Consider the following 18,441-nt stretch of genomic DNA (forward strand, 5'->3'; position numbering starts at 1 on the left):
CTATGAAAATCGCCAACAATAATCAATGTGTGTCCCCTCAGTCAATGAATATTAATGCCCTTAAATGCTGTTGTGCAGAGACTGGCAAAGATGGCTTCTCCTGTAGGGGGGACAGCCACTCAACAAAATGCCATTACACCTTCTGGGACACAAAACAAAGCAAAGCAGCTTCCCTTCGCAACTGGGAAATTAGGGCGGGATTTTGGTGGTATTGTTGCACCCCGTTCCACCAAAGGAAGTAGTAAAATTCACAACGGGGGCTGAATGAGCTGAGGAAGAATGCTTTGGAAAATCCCACCATGGTTTCCAGGCAGGCAGAGCACCCTTGCCCGCTGTGGATTCCTGCCAAGTGGCCGGCGCAGACACCCTTCCTCTTTCAAGCAGTGCCAGGATTTGCATTGCCCACTACCGGTTGGGACGGCCAGTTGAAATCCTACTGGAAAGTTGGGCTTTGAAAGCTGCTTTTATTGGAATTAAAGCCTAAGGTGAACACCTCATTGCACAGCCAGACTGCGAGCCAAGGTCTTTGGAAAGGCCCAAAACCAGGCTAGCCAGGACGGCGTGAGCCATTCACCCTGGAGACTCCAGCACTCACCTTTCTGCAAGATCTCCAGATGTTCCCAGAGGATATCTCCCACAAAGTCAGGCGCTAGCTCCAGGAAGCACTCCTTGCCCAGGGCACAGAGGGCAGCTCCATTCATGCAAAACTTCTGGAAATCCACCTCCTTCAGGCTAAACTCGTTCACCGCCCACATCACCCAGTCCCGCACGTGCGTCTCCGTCCACTGCTGGGGGTCTGCACCAAGGGGTTGTAGAAGAGATCCATTAATGAGCAATCATAAACCATTTTCCCCAGAAGACAGGACACAAACAGTGCTACAGCTGTCCCAGTGGGTAAGCACTTGTACAGAATCATCCCATACAGACTGGGAGTCCACTGGCATAAAGTTAAAAATGGTGGGGGAACACCATGCCTGCAGTTTGGATCAGTCATATTTGCAGACCAATTTCATACAAGGAACAAGTTTTGGATTTGGTTGGGACTTTTAACAATTCCACCAGTCCTCTGACCCTTTCTCCCACCCTTTTCTCTATTTTGCTTGGTTTCTCCCTGTCATCAGCCCCTGGTAAAGCGTCCCTGCTGCTTCTCCGTATGGTGGAGATGATTTGCAAATACAAGTGCTGGAGCTGCCTCCAAAGGAGCAGGTCCCCAGAGCTGCAAGAGCAGTCACGCAGCAGAGGTGAGCAGGACAGACAGGCACAATCTGTCAAACAGGTGTAGGTCGCAAGTGGTACTGAAAGGTTTTGCCTGTATGTCTAGATTTTTCCAGCTGAAGCTGCCAAGAAACAAGGCAATACCACCTGAAGAGAATCAACACAAAGGATGGCAGATGTGGAGAAGGGCAGCCTGGCAGGAGGACATGACCTCTGTGTCTGCCACAGCAGCTCACTGGGAAGCCATGTCTTACCTCTGGGGATTCCCAGCCGCTGTTGCTCTTTTGCGAAGCCACTGAAGGTGGCTTTCAATGCCTGAGACATCATTTCTTTGCTGCTGGGAGTTAGTAAAGGCACATCCGCACATTCCATATCTGAAAGGAGAGAAAAATGGCCATAAGGACACAGGACTGGGAAAGACGACAGGAGTTGTGCTGGCTATTGAATCATCAGAAAAACAGATAAAACTTTTTTCTTCCAAAATTTCCACACTCAGACCCTCTAGCCCTACACCTAAACCCTGCAAGTCCATAAGCAGGCACTCGAACACATGAAAAAGAATCGTGGGCTTAGAATAAGCCTGTACGTAAAGGGCATACACAAGGTATGCCTGGTAAGCTAGGTTACATGGCGAACGGTCTCCCTACAAGCCAACTGTGAATGTGCTACTGGAAATTTGATGGTGATCTCGAAGACCTTTACAGGCATCAGCCTCCTGGGCTTCGTCACTCCAGGTTGGCGTCTGGAGCCTGGGAGATAGCTGAGCAGCTCCAGGTGCCAGTGAAGGCAGAGTCCCACACCAGGGTGAACAAAAAGCAGGGAGAAAAGCACCTCTGAGTTACCGCCCCACCTCTGGGCACCCCAGTCGAAAGAAAAGCAAGGGGAAAATATAAATTTTAAAGAATCACAGGCAATCTTGGAAAAAGTAAGTTGACAGCAGGCTGAGGCAGGATGAAGAACCGGCAGAAAACCCACTTGAGGAGGGAGGGAAAACAAAGAGCTGGAAAATCCCACGTTAGCACAGAGTTACATCATGAGCAGTCCATAGCACGGAGCGACACAACTCGGAGTGAGTCACTGAACAATACGCGGCCGCCCCCATGGGAGAGCGCGGGGCCAAGCCAAGAGCCGGGCCTTGGAGTAAGTCCTGATGAGAAGCAAAGTTCTTCCTTTCTTTTTCTTTTTCTAATTTATTTGGAAGGAGGCGGATATTTGTAGCCAAAGAGTTTCATAAACAAAAGCAACCGTTTAAAAAAAAATTAAAAAAAAAAACAAAACACAAAACCCTCAATCTGAATAAAGGTTTGGCTCTTTTTCATATATTTTAAGCATTCCTGAAAAACATCTTTCGCAGAGAAGGAAAGTCTCATACAACCACTGTCTCAAATGACTGAACTTTACCAGTCTTCTATGTAAATCTTCCACCTGCGGCTGGTTTAGCACTGTAACCTATTGGAAATTTTTCAGCTCTCGGTGGAAAAATTACAACATGCGCAAGCTCTTTAGGTGTTTTCATGAATGTCTGGATGTAGGCATCAAAAGTCAAAGAATTCTCTGCTTTATGGAAATCCCAGCCACCTCAGCTTACCATCACTCTAAGTTAATTTAAGCTCTGATTTAATAAGCCATTATACCTGCAAATTGCAGCTGAGTGCATCCCTAATGCAACGGCGAGTCAAGGCTGGAGACAGCACTGCAGCGGCCCAGCACGGGCAGCCCAGTGCAACAACGCTGCCTTCCAGCCTGACCAGACTGGGATCCTCCGCAGCCAAACTCACAGGCGTCATTTAAAGTCCAAACACCACAATGTTGGGGCTTTTTTTGCAATTGGGAATCTGGAAGTTGGGTCGATAAGCATCCACGTGCAGCTCTGCAGCACAGGGTGAGGTTGACCATGCTGCAAAGCATCCCCAAATCATCAGCTGGATGCATCAAATGCAAATCCACCGCCAAACTAAACCGAACCACTTTTCTGCTTCCATCTTTGCACCTTTGACCTACCGTCCCCAATTGAAAGACACACAAAATCACCCCCTCTATTTGCAGCTCCCCCTAAACGCCACCAAGGCACTCACGTAATGATTTGCGCGACTCTTTGCTCAGGTAGGACTAGTAAAACCCCTGACACCGGGCCTCTCGGGACCCAATTCCTCTGCCTGACCCCACTGCATAAATCAAGGATTCCCTGCCACAGTGGAAGTATCGGGACCTCCGAAAGCAAATAATACATTCAAAGGCTATTTGGCAAATTACACTTCATTATTTACTGGATTTGGCTGGAGAGGGCACAGAAGAAAGAGCAGCCACCCTCACTATCTCTGTTCTCCATCTGCTGCTTTGAGATAACACTGGGAGAAAGTGGTTCAGTGCCCCTTTCCCTTCATCCTCATGTTACATTTTAATGCTTTGCTTTCTGTGCTCTGTGGTTACAGGGACCACCCAGGAATCCGCTCCCCTCCGCCGGCTGGTTAAACGGCAGTTCACTGCTCCCGGGTGCTATGGGAAGATGAGTCAGATTTAGGCTAAGAAAACATTTCTAACCCCAATTTTTACACTGAATCACTCATGAAAACCTGTGCAGAGGTGACCTCCTTAGGCGAGCCACGAAGAGCAGCAGGGCAAGGTGAGATGCGTGCAAAATTGTGGTTTTATCTCTGCAACACAAGCAAGCACCTATCACCGATCCCCCGTTTTCTCCTGCAGGATTCATGGGGTTGGGTTTGCACATACCCAGCGAATCAATTTTTCAGTAGCGGGGGATAAGGTTTCAGTTTAGTAAGGTGAACGCTGAGCTCTGCACAAACAACATGTCAAAACAGGGAAGACTTAAAAGCGATTCCCAGTGAGAGGTCATCGGAGAAGCAAACAGTCTATTTTCAAATTAAAAGGAAAAAAAAAAAATTAAAAAGCAAAGTGCCAGAGGAGGCTTTCTATTTAAACACACCAAAATAAATCTAAATGTGCATTTCAAGGCTTCTCTTTCAAAATACGTTGTACTTGGCAGATTTAGGATTGAAACATCATCTACTTTTTTTCCTGTTAGACCGTAGCTACTAGCTAAAATTTCTTCAGAAGACAAAACAGTCAAAAAGCCCCAAGCCTGCTAACGCTTGCAGAAGCCTTATTTTAGTCAGCAGTGTCCCACATCTATAGAAAAGCTCACACGTGTAAAACTAAACGTGTTTGTAAAGCTCGGCATACGTGTTTGTGGACAAGCCTTAGCCGTGTGATCTGAAAGAGACGGGGAGGGGGATGGACAGTTTTTAATGTGAATTCTGCCTCTGCTGGTTCTGAGATACTGAATTTACTTAAATACCATTTTCTTTGTTAGTCCCTGCATCTGCATGGCCTTTACCCAGCTCTGCCTGATGCAGCTTTGCTGGATGCAAGGGATTTACTTCCCAAGGAGGGGAACTGAGCCCTGGTGATGTCCTCCAGCACCCACAGACAAGTCCTTTGCCTTCAGTTTGGGATGCCTAAAGGTCAGAGCCAAGCAGAATTTTGGTAACAAAAGCAATCCGGGCTTTGCGCCCCCGGTTTCAGCTTTCACTGCCATCTGAAACCTGTTTCCAAGATTTTAATCAAATCTTGCACAAATAAAATGTCTCCTTTTGTGTACCTCCTGCTGTCCACAAAGTACACACACACATGCATGTGTGCACACACAGGGGCTCAGAAGAAATGTATGGGAAGAAGCATTAGCCAGCACCAAACCCAGCTGTTACACCTAAGCTCAGCTTAGAAATTGCAGCGTTTTAATTCGAAAAGCAGCAGGGGCTAGGCGACCACGGCGTTGCATCCCAGACTCGGTTTGCTGTATCGTTTTTATGACGCCCATTAAAGCCTCATCGACACGGCTGCCACGTGCAGTTTGCTGCCTAGATGCCATGTCCTCCTCTTGCTGCCGCTGCACTGACAGGGAACTGCATTTGATTTTCCTCCTGGGAGACCAGGCAGGGTGTTATGGTTTGATTTTTAAATACTAACAGGAGTTGCAGTCACTCTGGAAAATTATGTCACCAGCATCTCCAGCATCTGTAAACCAGAGATAAGTAATTTGCCTTGCATGGCGGGAAGGCAGAAAGGGACGTCTATTCCTCTGGTTGCAGCTTTCCAAAGCAAGGAGGGATCTGGGGCTCTGTTTCAGACCCCAGGGGCTTCTCAAAACCAGACCTCTATTTTTCCTTCAGCTCCCTGACATCCCTGGGGACGGCACTTCAGAAAGACAAGAGGATAGTAACAACCCTGACATTGCCGTGAGCCAGCGCCGCATCCCTAGATGGGTTTTATGCTAAGGGGGATCTGCCCAAAACCCACCACCCTGCTTGTGCTAGGTGCTACACCAACAGGCGAGGAGCCTGGGAGAAAACCAGCCAGCAAACGGACAAAGAGGCCAAGATCACCGAGTTCATCTCCCAGCCAAATTCCCACTCTGCTCTCACCAGGCTCCGCATGTATAAACTATTTCTATGCATCTGATCTTTTTAAAGGACTATGATTTACAAACTGTAGGGATTTTGACCTTAAAATGCAAGGGACTCCGCTGCATGCCAAAGCATTAGCATCTGATTGCACAAGCAAAATAAATGGCAGTAAAGGAAAAAAAAAAAGATGCTCTGAGCAGGAGGATGGGAGCAAAGTAATTTTTCACCCGAGTTTCCACTCAGGGTCAATGCATCTTTAAAGCTCCTCTCGGCCACTCACTTTTTTTCCCATCAAAAGCCCCAGTGTGTCCCTGTCTGGTCCCCGCTATTTTACCCAGTAGCCTGCGTGTAAATGGATGTACGGCGGGTCAGAGTGGAGCCTGCTGACCCGGCGGCCCCCTCCTGCCCTTGCTCTGATGGATGGACACCAAGGTCAGGAACCCAAGGCGCTGTTGTCTCAGGTAAAAGCCCAGCCTCCTCATGTCCTCCCCTTCCCAGGCCTGAGAGTAACCCCGCAGCGTGCTGATACCGCAAGGATTTTGGGCCCTTTGGTGGCTTGAAAGAGGCATGGGGACAAGTTTTGGGAGAAGATGCACGTTGGCTTCGAACTACACAATCTGCAGAGAGTGAAGAAAAATCATCTCTCTCAGGCTGTGTATCCAAGGGTTGCATGAATTTGTGCCTGTCTCCCTCAGAAGACCTCAGTCTTTGAGCCCTGAGCTAGCTGAGATGCAATTCCGAGCCCCTGTGCATGACAGCTCCCAGCGCTGCCCCACCTTGAGGTCTCCACGGTCCAGGATATTCCCTCACTGCCAGATGCATGTGATGGAGCAGGAGGAGTTTCTCAGAGGCTCTGCAAGGAGGTACACGGGTTTGCTCTCCTACCCTCTTCCCCTGTGCCCACAGTGAGCTCATGACCACCAAGACCGCCATGTCCACCCCACACCAAGCCCGACACTTGTCCCCGCTCTGTGCCAAGCCCCCTCTATCCCAGCCTTCCTGGGGACCAAAACTAGAGCAGAGTTAGGGATGGGGGAAACTGAAACACAGAAGATTTCCCAAGGTCCCCCAGCTGGCAGGGTTCAGCAGCAGAGAAATCTTTCTCAGGATAAGAGGAGGCTGGGGAGAGGGGGGCCAGGAGCTGAGACCCTTCCCACGCTCCCCAACGAAGCAGCCCGGGCATGGCAGAGGCACCATCTCCCCATCTCAGGTTTCCACCACCAGGCACCTCCACACCCCCCCGGGGCAGCTTTGCCTTTCCCAGGTGCCCCCACTTTGGAGCAGGGACACCCAGGCAAATAACCCTGGCTGAGCCCCCTGTTATTTAGGCAGGATTAGGCAAAAATTTGTCTGCACTTTTGAACTGTTTTCACAAGCGTTGCCTCTCACTCCCACGCAGGAAGCAGGAGAGGAGCCGGCCTGTTCCAATTAGGGCTCCTCAGACTGAAAGGGTAGTGAAATTCAGGGGGGGGTAAAGGGAAAGCTGGACAGAAAGCTGGAAAAAAGGGAACAGAGGGAAAACTGGGAAGCAAGGATGGATGGGTAGAAGGGCTGGGCACTGGGAGAGGTGTTTGCTGGGGATGCGGGAACAGGACAGGGGAAGGAGAGGCAGAGGACTGGGCAGTATGGAGGGGAGATTTGATTCCCCTTCCTGCAGCAACTTGTCAGAGACCAGCCCTGCTTCCCTCTGCAAGGAATGGCACAAAAGGCACAGACATTTGCTATTTTAATTTAAAATAAATATATTTCTTTAAAAAAAAAAAAAGTCTTTTTTTTTATCCTTCAAGCAGTGAAAAATAAATATTCTAAGATGAAAGCTGGGCTTCAAGAGAAAAACAAGAGAGGAAACCGAAAGCCCACACTGCTTAGCGCTGCAGAAAGCACAACAAAGCCGGCTTTCTTCCGGCATTCAGCAGCTTTCTTATGGAGATGTGGTGTGTCATGGGGGCGAGCTCTTCCCCTAAATAAAGGGCCTGAAAACTGTCTTCCCTAAATGCAGATAAAAGCATTTCTTCCAAGTTTGGACTCTCAGCACTTAGAGCATCACAGGGAGCAAGGAAGGGGAAAGGTTAAGGTGAGGGTGAGATGTCACGATGCTCTGCTCAGCCTTGGGCTTTGAGGTAAACTGCTTCACCCCTCTGTAAAATGGAGACACCCTTGCATGGGTGCAAGCAGGATGCTCAGGGGTGCCCATGAGCAAAACTGGACACAGAGCAACCAAAAGGTTAGGGAGGGTTTGCTTTGGCTCTGGGTATCCTGCAGCTGGAGAGGAACCAGGCAGCAGCACCGGCAGGTGAAAGGATGCTTCACCCATTATCCCAACACTATCAAAGTCACAGGCTTCACCCTCCGAGCCTGCCTGCTGCCCTCGTTCAGGCTCCTTTCCGCTCCCTCTCTCTCTCTCCCCCCTCCAGCTTTACAATGTGGGTGTTGGACGGAGATCCTGGGAACGCGGCATCCCCTGCAATCCCAGGAGCTCACAGGGGAACAGCAGCCTGGTGGTCAGCTCGCTCGGTCCTCCCCGGCTTTTGTGGGGGAGAGGAGGGAAAGAAGTGCCAAAGAAACCCCTGGACCAAAGCTACGCAAAACCACAGGGTTTGAGTCAACACTCGCTGCAATTACAGGAAAGTTTCCCCAGCCTTAGCAGGCAGCAACAGCACCTACAGTTCACCTTCCCAAAGCAGCTCAAAGCAGGGCTTCCCTCGGTTGAGGGCTTCACTCATCCTCCCCACCTCAGCTGCTGGAAGGATGGATAAAAGCGAGCACTGGGGAGATGCAGCCACCTCTGAGGCTGGGGAACGTGGCCACGGTTTAACAACGCTCATCAAAACTATGCAAAGCAGTCAGCAAAAAGATTTTTCCATCCAGAAGAAGCAACAGCAGAGGTTAGGCTGTGCTACGAGGCTGCCGCGGTTTAGCTCTAGCACCGCCCTTAAGTCAACACAAGACCCCCCGCAAAGGCAAACGCTCTTGATTCAGCTTCGAAACAGCTTCTGTCACTTTAGATTTGACAGCATCGCAACTAAAAACTTGTGCAAGCCTTTTCTGAACCCGCCGGCCTGACAGCAGGGTCTGGGGTTAATTAAACCCATGCAAAACCCGTGCGGAGGTTGAGCTTACAGGACAGCACTCTGAAGATAGCCAGCCCAGGAGGCTGCAGCTAACGCAGAGGCATCGAGGAACAACCTCCACGTGCCCAAACCACTCCTGCTTGGCAGTCGAAGCCTCCTCTTGCAGCGGTCAGGCCCTCATCGTCCTTCACTCCCACACTCTCCCAGTCAAACATCATGTGAACCAGGCAATCCCCTCCGAAGACAGGATTAGCGTCTCACTTTCAGGCTTGTTTGCCTTCGATCCTGCCTTAGCAGGGCTCGGAGGACACTCCCTGCCTTGCGCAAACCTATGAGACATGCTTCCCCTGTGATAATTTGCTCTAATCCCCGCTAACAACGCTGCTAAAGAGCTCTAATCCCCATGCACAGGCACACACACACTAATGGGAGCACGGGGTGGGCTCAGCAAAGCCTGTAATGGACACCCAGCCCCGACTGAAAGGAGGTCAAGTGTAAATAGCAAGTCCAGGTCATGCCCGTGTCAGCTGCCCCGCATCAATGCTCCAGCTCTGGGAGATGCTCCTTTGCAAACAAGTGGCTAAAACCTGGCTCCTCGCACCCTGAGTCCCAGCAGCAAAGCTCAAATTGCTCAACAGCAATGAGAAAAAAAGGAGAGGAAAAAAAAGCAACTCCAAAAACCCAGCGATCCCCACTGAACAAACAACTAGATATTCATTTGCTTCTTGGAAGGGTGCCCGAGGTATTCGAATGGCTCACGCCTAGGACCAAAGCCTCTTGAAATTCCTCGCTCTCTTTGGGCTGGGCTGGGAGCCCTGCAAGGCCAGCCATGCTGGCTTCACCACCCTGGAGGATTCCACAGCCACAAGACCACGGCCTGAGCCCTCCCAAAGGAAACCCACGGCTGGGCTTTGGCACTCCATGGAGGAGACGGTGGTCCAGGTCATCCACAGCCAGCGCTTCCCACCATCCCGCAAGAGCTTACATTTCTTGCCGGCTAGGTTAAAACCAGGACTTTTGCTCTTCTCACCTCAAATCTCTGGCTGATGATGCCATTTCTGGCATCTTTGATGAAGAAGTGATACAACTGGAGGATTCGTCCCAAGAAAAGGATGCATCCCAGTACCCTGACATAGATTTACCCCGGGCTGCAAAAGCACACACGGGATGCTACCAAGGTACTGCTGCAGTTGTACCCGAGCAGTTGAGGTTGAGCATTTCTCTATCCAAACAAGCTCTCACTCTCTCCTCCAGATATTAATCTCCCCCTCCGTCATCATCCAGGGCTATGGACAGACACGCAATGGGGATTCAGCTCCAAGGCCTCCAGCTGCTTGCTCCAGGGAAGGATGGGGCTGCCAAACCACGCGTGATAAGTCTCCCAGATCAGGGAGAGCAGAGATTTTGCAAGGCCGGGTTGAGGTTAATTGGCAGTACATTGTGCGAGGAAGATGCTGTCATGATCAGAAGTGTGAAAACGGAAGGCTGAGACCTCTTGGCAGGGCTGTCCCCTTGCAGTAGGGATAAGGGCCAAGGAAGCTTCACTCATGTTGGGCTCTTTCATCACCCCACAAAGAGATCCCAACCCCTCTACACATCTGAAGAACACGTCATACCGACACATTTTGTAAAGCAGCTACACATGACCTCACAGCTCAGGATGGTTTCATTGCATATCCACGGCCACGTGAAATGACTCCGTGTCCACAATGAAAAACCAATTATTTGGGCTGCCCATCACCATGCTACGACACACTTCTGATGCAGACGGACTCCACAGATGGCCCTGCTGCTGGGAGCCCACTGGTCCTAAAAAGAAGCCTCAATTATCCTTGCCTCAGGAAGGGATTAGACATGCAGATGCCCAACCAAATGCCTCCAATCTGTCTGTCCCAAGGATTTCCCCAACCTTCACTTGATTTTCAGCCCAAGTCCTGCATAAACTGATCTCTCTGTGTCCTGGCCTTAGCCCTTGCCCCAAGGCTAAGCCGATGCCACGTCATGCCAGACACGAGGGTACCACATGGCAGGGTACGGTCTGAAGTGCCCTTAAGCTAGGATGATGTTCAACGCCCAAAATATCTCCCTCCACATCAAAGCTGCTCTCCTCCACTCACCAGCTCTCTCATTCATAAACCAAGAATGTTTGTTAAGGCTGGAAGGGCTGGACCTGCTGTGGAGACATGTTGGTGGTGTCTATATAATAAAACTGCCTATCGGTCACAAGTGGAAGGAGCCCACGGGTATTCCTACAGCATTCCTCAAGCCCAGGACATCTCCGCACGATGCAGAGAGCATGAAGCCAGTGATGCAGAAGGGATCGAGCTGATGACAAGGAAGGGAGGCTTGGCAGCTCCGGGTCACCTCCCGAGCACGCACGCTGCCCCAGGGCGGCAGGGTACGAGGGCGAAGCTTGCCACATCGCTCTGCAGCTGCAGATTCCTGCCGCCCATCCCACCCCTACCTCCGCAGCCTTCCTGGCCAACCCTTCCCTTCAGGGCAACGCCAGCCAGACGTACAGCCAAGCCGGCGAAAAAACGCGGCCGATTGCTCAATGGGAGGGTGCAAGTTGCAGCATATCACATCCCCCATGGATTGCAGAGGGATCGCTGCTGCTGCCTTACCCAGAGAAAGCCCTTCTTCTAATATTAGGCTTTTGATAGCATCTGTTCTTTTTTTCCATACAGCAGGGAGCATTTCAGCTCTGCCCAGGAAGAACAGGCAGCGCTCAGTGAGCAAGGCGAGTACACGCAGAGGAAGAAAAGCCCAAGGTCTTTAGCCCATCCTCACCGGGTGACCTTCAGGTCCCCATCTCACCACCTCGTCCCTTTCTGCCCAGGGACCTGCCACTGCACACAAGGACTCCAGGTCTGTCCTCCCTTATCAGGCCGAGCTGTCCAGTTGCCTTTGCAGTTAGCAAAGGAGAAAAGGAGAGATTAGGGTATTTAGCTTTGAAATCAAACAAATAATTGCACAGGCTTTTTGCAAACAGATCAGGGTTGGGAGGTCAGAGCACGGCTGGTAAACCTCAGCACTGTTTGCTCTGACTAAATAATATTAGACCAAGGATAATCAATCATTTTAATCAACAAAATTATTTATAACTCTTTAGAGCAAGCAGTCAACTCTGCTAGCAGCTGCCAAGAGATGGCAGGTAGCGTAACAATCCACATACCTCTAATTCCCCTGCGCTAGATATGGATTTACTTCTTTGCATCACTGGATTTACTGCCACTGAAGACTTGCACTTGCAAGTACCTTGACGCCTCCTCTCTGAAGGTATCCCTCCTCCCTCCCTGTGGCTCACAAATACAGGCAACAGCCCCCTGCAGCTGAAATCAAAACCGAAGTAGCTCACAATATTCACCGCACGCTCCAAGCATCTTCCCTATGCTAGCTGCATCTCTCATCACAGCATCATTTAACAGGAGGGGAGAAAGAACCAACTAAACAGAAGAGGCAAAAGATGCTCAGAGCAAAAGCCCTGCTCTCTTTGCTTTGCTGCCTGAGCCAGCCCCATCTTCTCGGTTCCCCAGGCAGCCCTCAGGGTTATGACTCCATGAATGCCACCAAATGACACCTCTGTGAGCACCATCCACGCCCCATCCCACAGACGAGAGCCACACACGCTCTACACCCATTGCACATCGAATGTTTCCACCTGCCAGACCTGAGGCAGGCATGCTTTGACAGCAGCAGATGGCCCCAGCAGCCACAAAGGAGGATTTTGCTAACTGGGCTGAAAGCCGTGCAAGCGAAGGTATCGCCAGGGCGAGGCAAACGAGGGTCAGCTCCGCATCGGCCTTGGGGCCAGGAGGGGATGACAGACTGGGCCATCCCTGGATGCTGCCTGCCAGCACAGCACTGTCCCCGGAGGGTGAACCAGGCTGCTCAGCTCCTCCAGTGACAGAGGCCAGGGAGGGCCCTGAAAGAAACCAGGGAACCAAAACTCTCCAGCCCATGCCGGAGACAGCACCTCGGCACCAAACCAATTTCATCTCACAACATCCCAAGAACGCTTCTCCTGGTTTTATTATTTTTAAGCAAAGAAACGAAGGTGAGGATTTTCCCAAGCACAGCAGGCAGCTGAAGAGCCCTGAGATTAAGCCTCCTCCACCCCTGGACAAGCACAGAGCTCCTGGGCTTTGCCCCTTCCAGGCTACACCATGCAACCTCCAGGTTATCAAGCGACCCCATGCAGGAGAGCAAGGGTTTTGCCAACCAACCCCAGGAAGGTCATCTTTTCCAGGTCCAACTTCTAGGAAACTTCCCATCAGGGAAGGGACCAGCACAGAAATTGGGCCAAACAAAGCCCTGGGAAGATGAAGAAGGTGGGAGTGAGCAGGGGAAAGCGGCCAAAGATGAAATGGGCTGCCCCATCAGCTTCAGTCATCCCCATCCTAGAGCCAAGGGTTGTCCAGGATGGTGATTATGTCACCTATTGGCCTCAGCCCGGAGAGACGGGAGAGCGAAGGGCAGGCAGGGATAAATGAGAGCGGCTGGAGGTGCTTAGATTTGCCCGGAGGAAGCCCGAGCTTGGAAACCTCAAGGAAGGCTGGGAGAGAGGCTGAGACACTCGCAGCCCTCGCATCCACCCCGCGCGCAGCATCCGGAAGCTATTAAGGAATTACGGCCTCTCTGGCCCCGAGCCTTCCCCAGCAGAAGTGCCTGGGAGCAGATGGTGAAAGGGCTGATTGAATTCGGCTGCTCAGGCCAAGAGGCTATTAGAAGGAGACGTAAATGGAGGAGGGGGTGGAAGGGGTGTCATTTGGCGACTCAGGAGCCAGGAGCCCTTGCCAGAATCTCTGGGAATCCTCCACTGACTGTAACAAGCTCGAGGAGCTTCGGCAGGGCCCTGGATGGGTGTGTTGGGGGTGCAAGCCTCCCCATTGCCCTCAGCGGCTCGGCCCCAAGCTCCTGCTGCTTAGAGGTAAGTAATAAGTACATAATTGTAAGTAATGGGGTGAAACCATAAGTATATGGGGAGTGGGAGCCACAGGCTGGTGCCTCTCCCCAGGCATCTTCATCTCAAAAGGCAGCATGACCACCGCAGTGGACGGGCACCCTCCCAGGGAGGCAGGACACCCGCAGACACCCATGTCCCTGCGGTCACAGCCCCAGGAGCCATGTGCTCCCAAGCCTTGATCCTGGTTGACAAGGAGGCATGAGAGCTGTCAGCTCAGCAGCCCTGCCCGCCCACGGGGCCAGCCTTTCTCCCAGAAAAATGCAGGTTTGCAAAGATACTCGATTCCCAACCTGGTCTAATCTCACCCCATCCCCAGCACTGGGCATGGGACCAGACCTCCCAAAGTGCCTTCAAAAGGGGATGGGACCCAAGTGATTCTGGATGAGGAGGAGGTGGGGAAAAAAGGCCAGGGTGAGAGAGACACATATGATGAAAAAAAGCATAAATACAATTCGTAAGTCATCCACGGTGCCAGCCCTGCTGAAGGTAACGCTGGTGTCGGTGCAAAAGCACTGATGGAAGAACCGAAGTTGCCTGGGGGCAAAGGAAGGGTTTAAACCCCTCCCTGGAAAGCGGGGGAAGAAAAAGGAGGAATGACTCAAAAATCAACACAACCCCAAGCTCTGGGCTCCCTGCCCTGGCAAGCCAGCTCCAGCTCCCCACAACCCTGCGCCCTGGTGGGGGACTGGCACCAGCCCCGGGGCCCCTGTGCCACCCCCATCTCCAAATCCATCCCTCTTTTTCCAAGGAAGAAAGGTCCAACGAGTCCCCTCGGGCTGCCTTGGCTGGCCGCCCTGGCTCCCTGAGGTTGGGAAATCGGGAGCCTTGTCAGGGCTCTGCTGGAGGGGCGGGCACGGAGCACTCCGTGACCGTAAGGGGATCTTTTCGGAGCAATCTTTTCCGAGACAAGTCATGAGATTATTTCTTGCCTGGAATTTGCTCCCGCGGCTCCCATCGGCCCCGGACTGCTGAGTCAAGAGACCGCCGGGGATGTGCCCTCCAGATGAGTAAATAAATTGCCATGGGGAGTGGTGGGGCAGCTGGGGGGGGGGGAAATGACGCCCCAACGGGGTGCGGGATGAAGGGGGGGAGGACCCGATGACTCCTTGAGCCTTGGGAGGGGACACAGCCCAGCTTGGCAGCCGGCTTCAGCTTCGCTGCTGCTTTGCAATGCACGGAATTAGTCACCAGATTAGCGAGTGCAGTTACACACACTGGCGCACAGCTGTTTAAAGGCACACTATCCCTCCCCTTTGCTTTTCTTCTTTTTCTCTGGGGTTTTCCCCCCCTTCTTCCGTTTTTTTTAATTTATTTTAAATTTTTTTTAGGCCTAACTCCGGCTTTCAATGATTGCTTGGCAGCCAGCAAACTCCTGGGGAAGCCGAGGAAGAGGCAGCAGCCCTCTCTCACAGCCTGAAGGTGCCAAACAGCTTGGGCTAGCAGCGAGAGGGCTGGTCCAGCCTGGGACTAGCTCAGAGCAGGGGCAGCCCCCCACTCCCTGCCAAGACCCCTTTCCTCCTCGCCCTGTTGAAGTTATGCCGACGGGCTGCCAGGTCACTCTATAGGATCCATATGGCCCCGGCTGCTCGGGTCTCGGCCGTTTGAAAGCAGGAACGTGGGAGAGTCATCCAGCTCGAAGGCAAAACAGGCGCACGGCTGGGGCCTTTCAAGTCGCAAGCTTTAGAGCCAGCTTCAAATCTGGAGCCGCTTAAAGGGATGGAAACCAGCCCCAGTGACTAACCACCCTGCCAGGCCACGGCTACCGTGACAGCTCCGAAACCCCACTGCTGACGTTGGAAAGCGAAACTTTCCCAGCACCACAGCAGCACCGGGCTTCCCAGAACCAGGGGCAGCCCTCTGACATCAAGTCCGAATTTCTTCTCATCCCTTCAAAAGGACAGGTCCGAGAAATGCCGCGCGGGGTCGAGGCATGGGATGGGGAGCCACGGTGCTGCTACCAACCTGCCAGACTCATCTGCTGCCTGTGGCTGGTGCTGGGGATTGAGCAAATGAGTTTTTCCCCACCTCCAGCTGCAAACGAGGAGGAATTACATTGACTGACCTCACGAAGTGGTCTGGAAAGATGGAGTGGTTGGGTAACATGCCTTGAGCATTTTAAAAGAGAAAGCACTTGGCATTGCATTTTAAAACCGCTTCTAACAATAATGTGTAAAAAAAGAAAAAAAAAAGACCCAAATTTCATGTAAAAAAGGATTTTACATCTTTTTTTAATTTTTCCAGTGGAAAAAGCCAGGAGTACTCAGCTTTTGCAAGTTGTTTCTTCTGACGGTTCATGTTTCGGTAAACAATTTCTCAAAACTCAAAAAGGTAAAAAAAAAAAAGCCCTGCTTTGCTGCTTCCAGAACACTGACCAAAATTAAGTGGTTTTGCACAAACACATGCAGACACCTATGAAAAAAAAAAACTTTCATGTGGGTCAAAAAGCCACATTTTGATTATTGTGATAGTTGGTGCTGACGGGGGGGGAAGCAACAGAAAACAAACCCCAAAGCGCTTCCAGTTTCTGGGGTCTACTGGCTGCAACATCAGCAACAGCTTTCCCTTAGTCAGCAGTTTTCATCCCGAGACCTCCAAACACATCCCAGGAGAGGCAGAATCCCAGTGGAAATCCCAGCCCAGGACTCCACCACGAGGACATGCAACCTTCATCTTGCTGTGCAAGACACTTGGCTCCTGGAGGGACGCAGGGCTGAGCCATTTGCCTCCCCCCAGTCTAGCTCCCAGCCCAAATCAGAGTCGACCAGTACACCCAAACTGGCAATCCCAAGAGGCAGATGGGTCCTCGCCTGCCTGGTGCTGTGGAGGAGCCAGAGAGGTACAGTGCAGCTCAACACAGACCATAAGAAAACCTAAATACTGCAAGTAGAGGGAGACCTGGAGCACGACTGGGGATGCTCCCACATCCCTGCTGCAGCATAATGGGGGCACCGTGCCTCAGTTTCCCCTAAAATCAGGTCCCATCACGCCTTTCTTTAACATCTTTTGGGGTCAGAGGCACCAAAAGCATGCTGCATTTGGGGGTGGGGGGGAAGCGAAGTCACAGTGGCTGGCTTCTCCTGCGCTCCCCACCAGCCATCTGAAGAATGCCTTGGAATCATGTCAAATATTTGAAATGAGATGGGGGGGAGAGGGGGCATAGGGAGGGGAGGGCGGGGGGAGCCACTCCACTTTTGACTCAGTGTCTGGCTTCTTTCATCAAACCCACATTCCTACTCATGCCATCACCCTCCGGGAAAGTGCGACAACATACATAATCCATGTGGAGCCAATTTAAAATCCCCTCCGTGTAAGAAAATGCATTTCGTTCATTAACAAGCTCTGAACGCTTAGCTGGGGTTAGGAGCCGGCCTGCAGCTCCACAGCCCCCCAGGAATGTGGTCTTCAGCAGGCAAGGTTTCCTACGCCTGCTTGGGGCGCAGCCACATCCTAAAGAAGAGCAATCCCCCCTGGAAACCCACCCAGGGTGCTGGGGGATGCTGAGCACGGCTTAGCCCACTGGACACGTGTTGCAATCTGAATAATGCTGCGTTATCTGCACCAGCCACCTGAGATGGAGGCCTCTGCCTCTCCTGGCTTTAGGGGAAAGGTTTGACAGGAGCAAAAAACCTGGAAAGCAGGGGATTGCTGGAGCAAGGGATTGCTGCTGTGTCCAGTCCCAGCCATGAGATGATGGAGGTGAGAATTACAGCTCTAGAGCCTGACCAGCTCAGACCCAGACAGAGCCCTGCAACTTTGCACATCCCAATCCACAACAGTGGCTGCCGCCAGCACACGGGCAAATAGCTTAGTGCTCCCAATGACCTCTGATCTCATTCCCAAACCAGAGGGAATCACAGAAAAAAGGGGATTTTCCTCTCTGGGAAAGCAAGCTGCCATTTCTTCCTTGTATTTCTAATATTTTTCTGGTGGGTTATATTCATCCATAGGCTGCACGGCTACAGGAACCAGAGGCATCACTGAGCAACCATGCTGCACCAGCACAGCATCCTGGCTTCTTGCAAACAACAGGTCCACCTGTGTGATGCACAGGCCAGGTCGCTGGTGGGAGGGAGCCAGGCATCGACAGCGATTTGAAACATGCTAAAAAATCATGCAGGGTCAGCAACCAGGGGAGGCGATGGGGAAAAAAAATGTATCGCCTGCCCAGTCCTGCACGTACAGATATTGCCCCAAAGATGTGGTGTTGTTCGCGGGACTGAAGAGCAAACCAGGTCTCAGATTTTTGCCAGCTGAGTGGAAAAAAAAAAAAAAAAACAAACCAAAAAAACCTCAACACAAAAATGTGCAGTTTCATCTCACGGTTCAGAAAGAGGCGAGCAACGGTGGAGAGCTCTGGGTTTGCCCCCCATCTGGGGCTAAATAAGCTAAAAGTTACTCTGAGCCACCCACCACATTGCAGAAGGGAACAGAACAACTTAGAGCACTTTTGAATGCAAGCGCCAAGCGCTTCGCCTTCATCTAAACACACGCAGCCTTGCAGAAGCTCAAGCTTTGCATGCAAGCATTTGCAGCCTGTTAATGCTACACGCTTTCAGATCCGGCGGGTGTCTACAATCTAGATACGAAGGCTGAGCCTTTTAACCAAATTACAAACTGAAACCACCTTGATTTTTTTTTTCTTGCCACCTGTCTGGACCCTGGAGATCGAAGTATGCATCCCCCGCCCAGGATGCGAGTCCCTGCCGTGTTCCAGGAGATATTCAGGCAGGTAAAGGGATTTGCACATTTGCACATTTCCACACAA

The 18,441-nt window shown here is 51.6% G+C and overlaps 1 protein-coding gene across 4 annotated transcripts in view; it reads right to left on the minus strand.

Annotated features, from left to right (window-relative positions):
- Positions 1–18,441, minus strand: part of ETS1 (ETS proto-oncogene 1, transcription factor) — a 78,015-nt gene that overhangs the window by 23,320 nt on the left and 36,254 nt on the right. For all 4 annotated transcript variants that reach the window (XM_064471015.1, XM_064471014.1, XM_064471017.1 and 1 more), the window contains 2 exons: positions 1,470–1,589; positions 596–796 (listed from right to left, as the gene is read on the minus strand). In XM_064471015.1, coding sequence (XP_064327085.1) covers positions 596–796; positions 1,470–1,589 — 321 coding nt within the window. The remainder of the gene's footprint in view (positions 1–595; positions 797–1,469; positions 1,590–18,441) is intronic.

The sequence above is a fragment of the Phalacrocorax carbo genome, chromosome 21, assembly GCF_963921805.1.
Source record: "Phalacrocorax carbo chromosome 21, bPhaCar2.1, whole genome shotgun sequence".
Classification (NCBI taxonomy): Eukaryota; Metazoa; Chordata; class Aves; order Suliformes; family Phalacrocoracidae; genus Phalacrocorax; species Phalacrocorax carbo.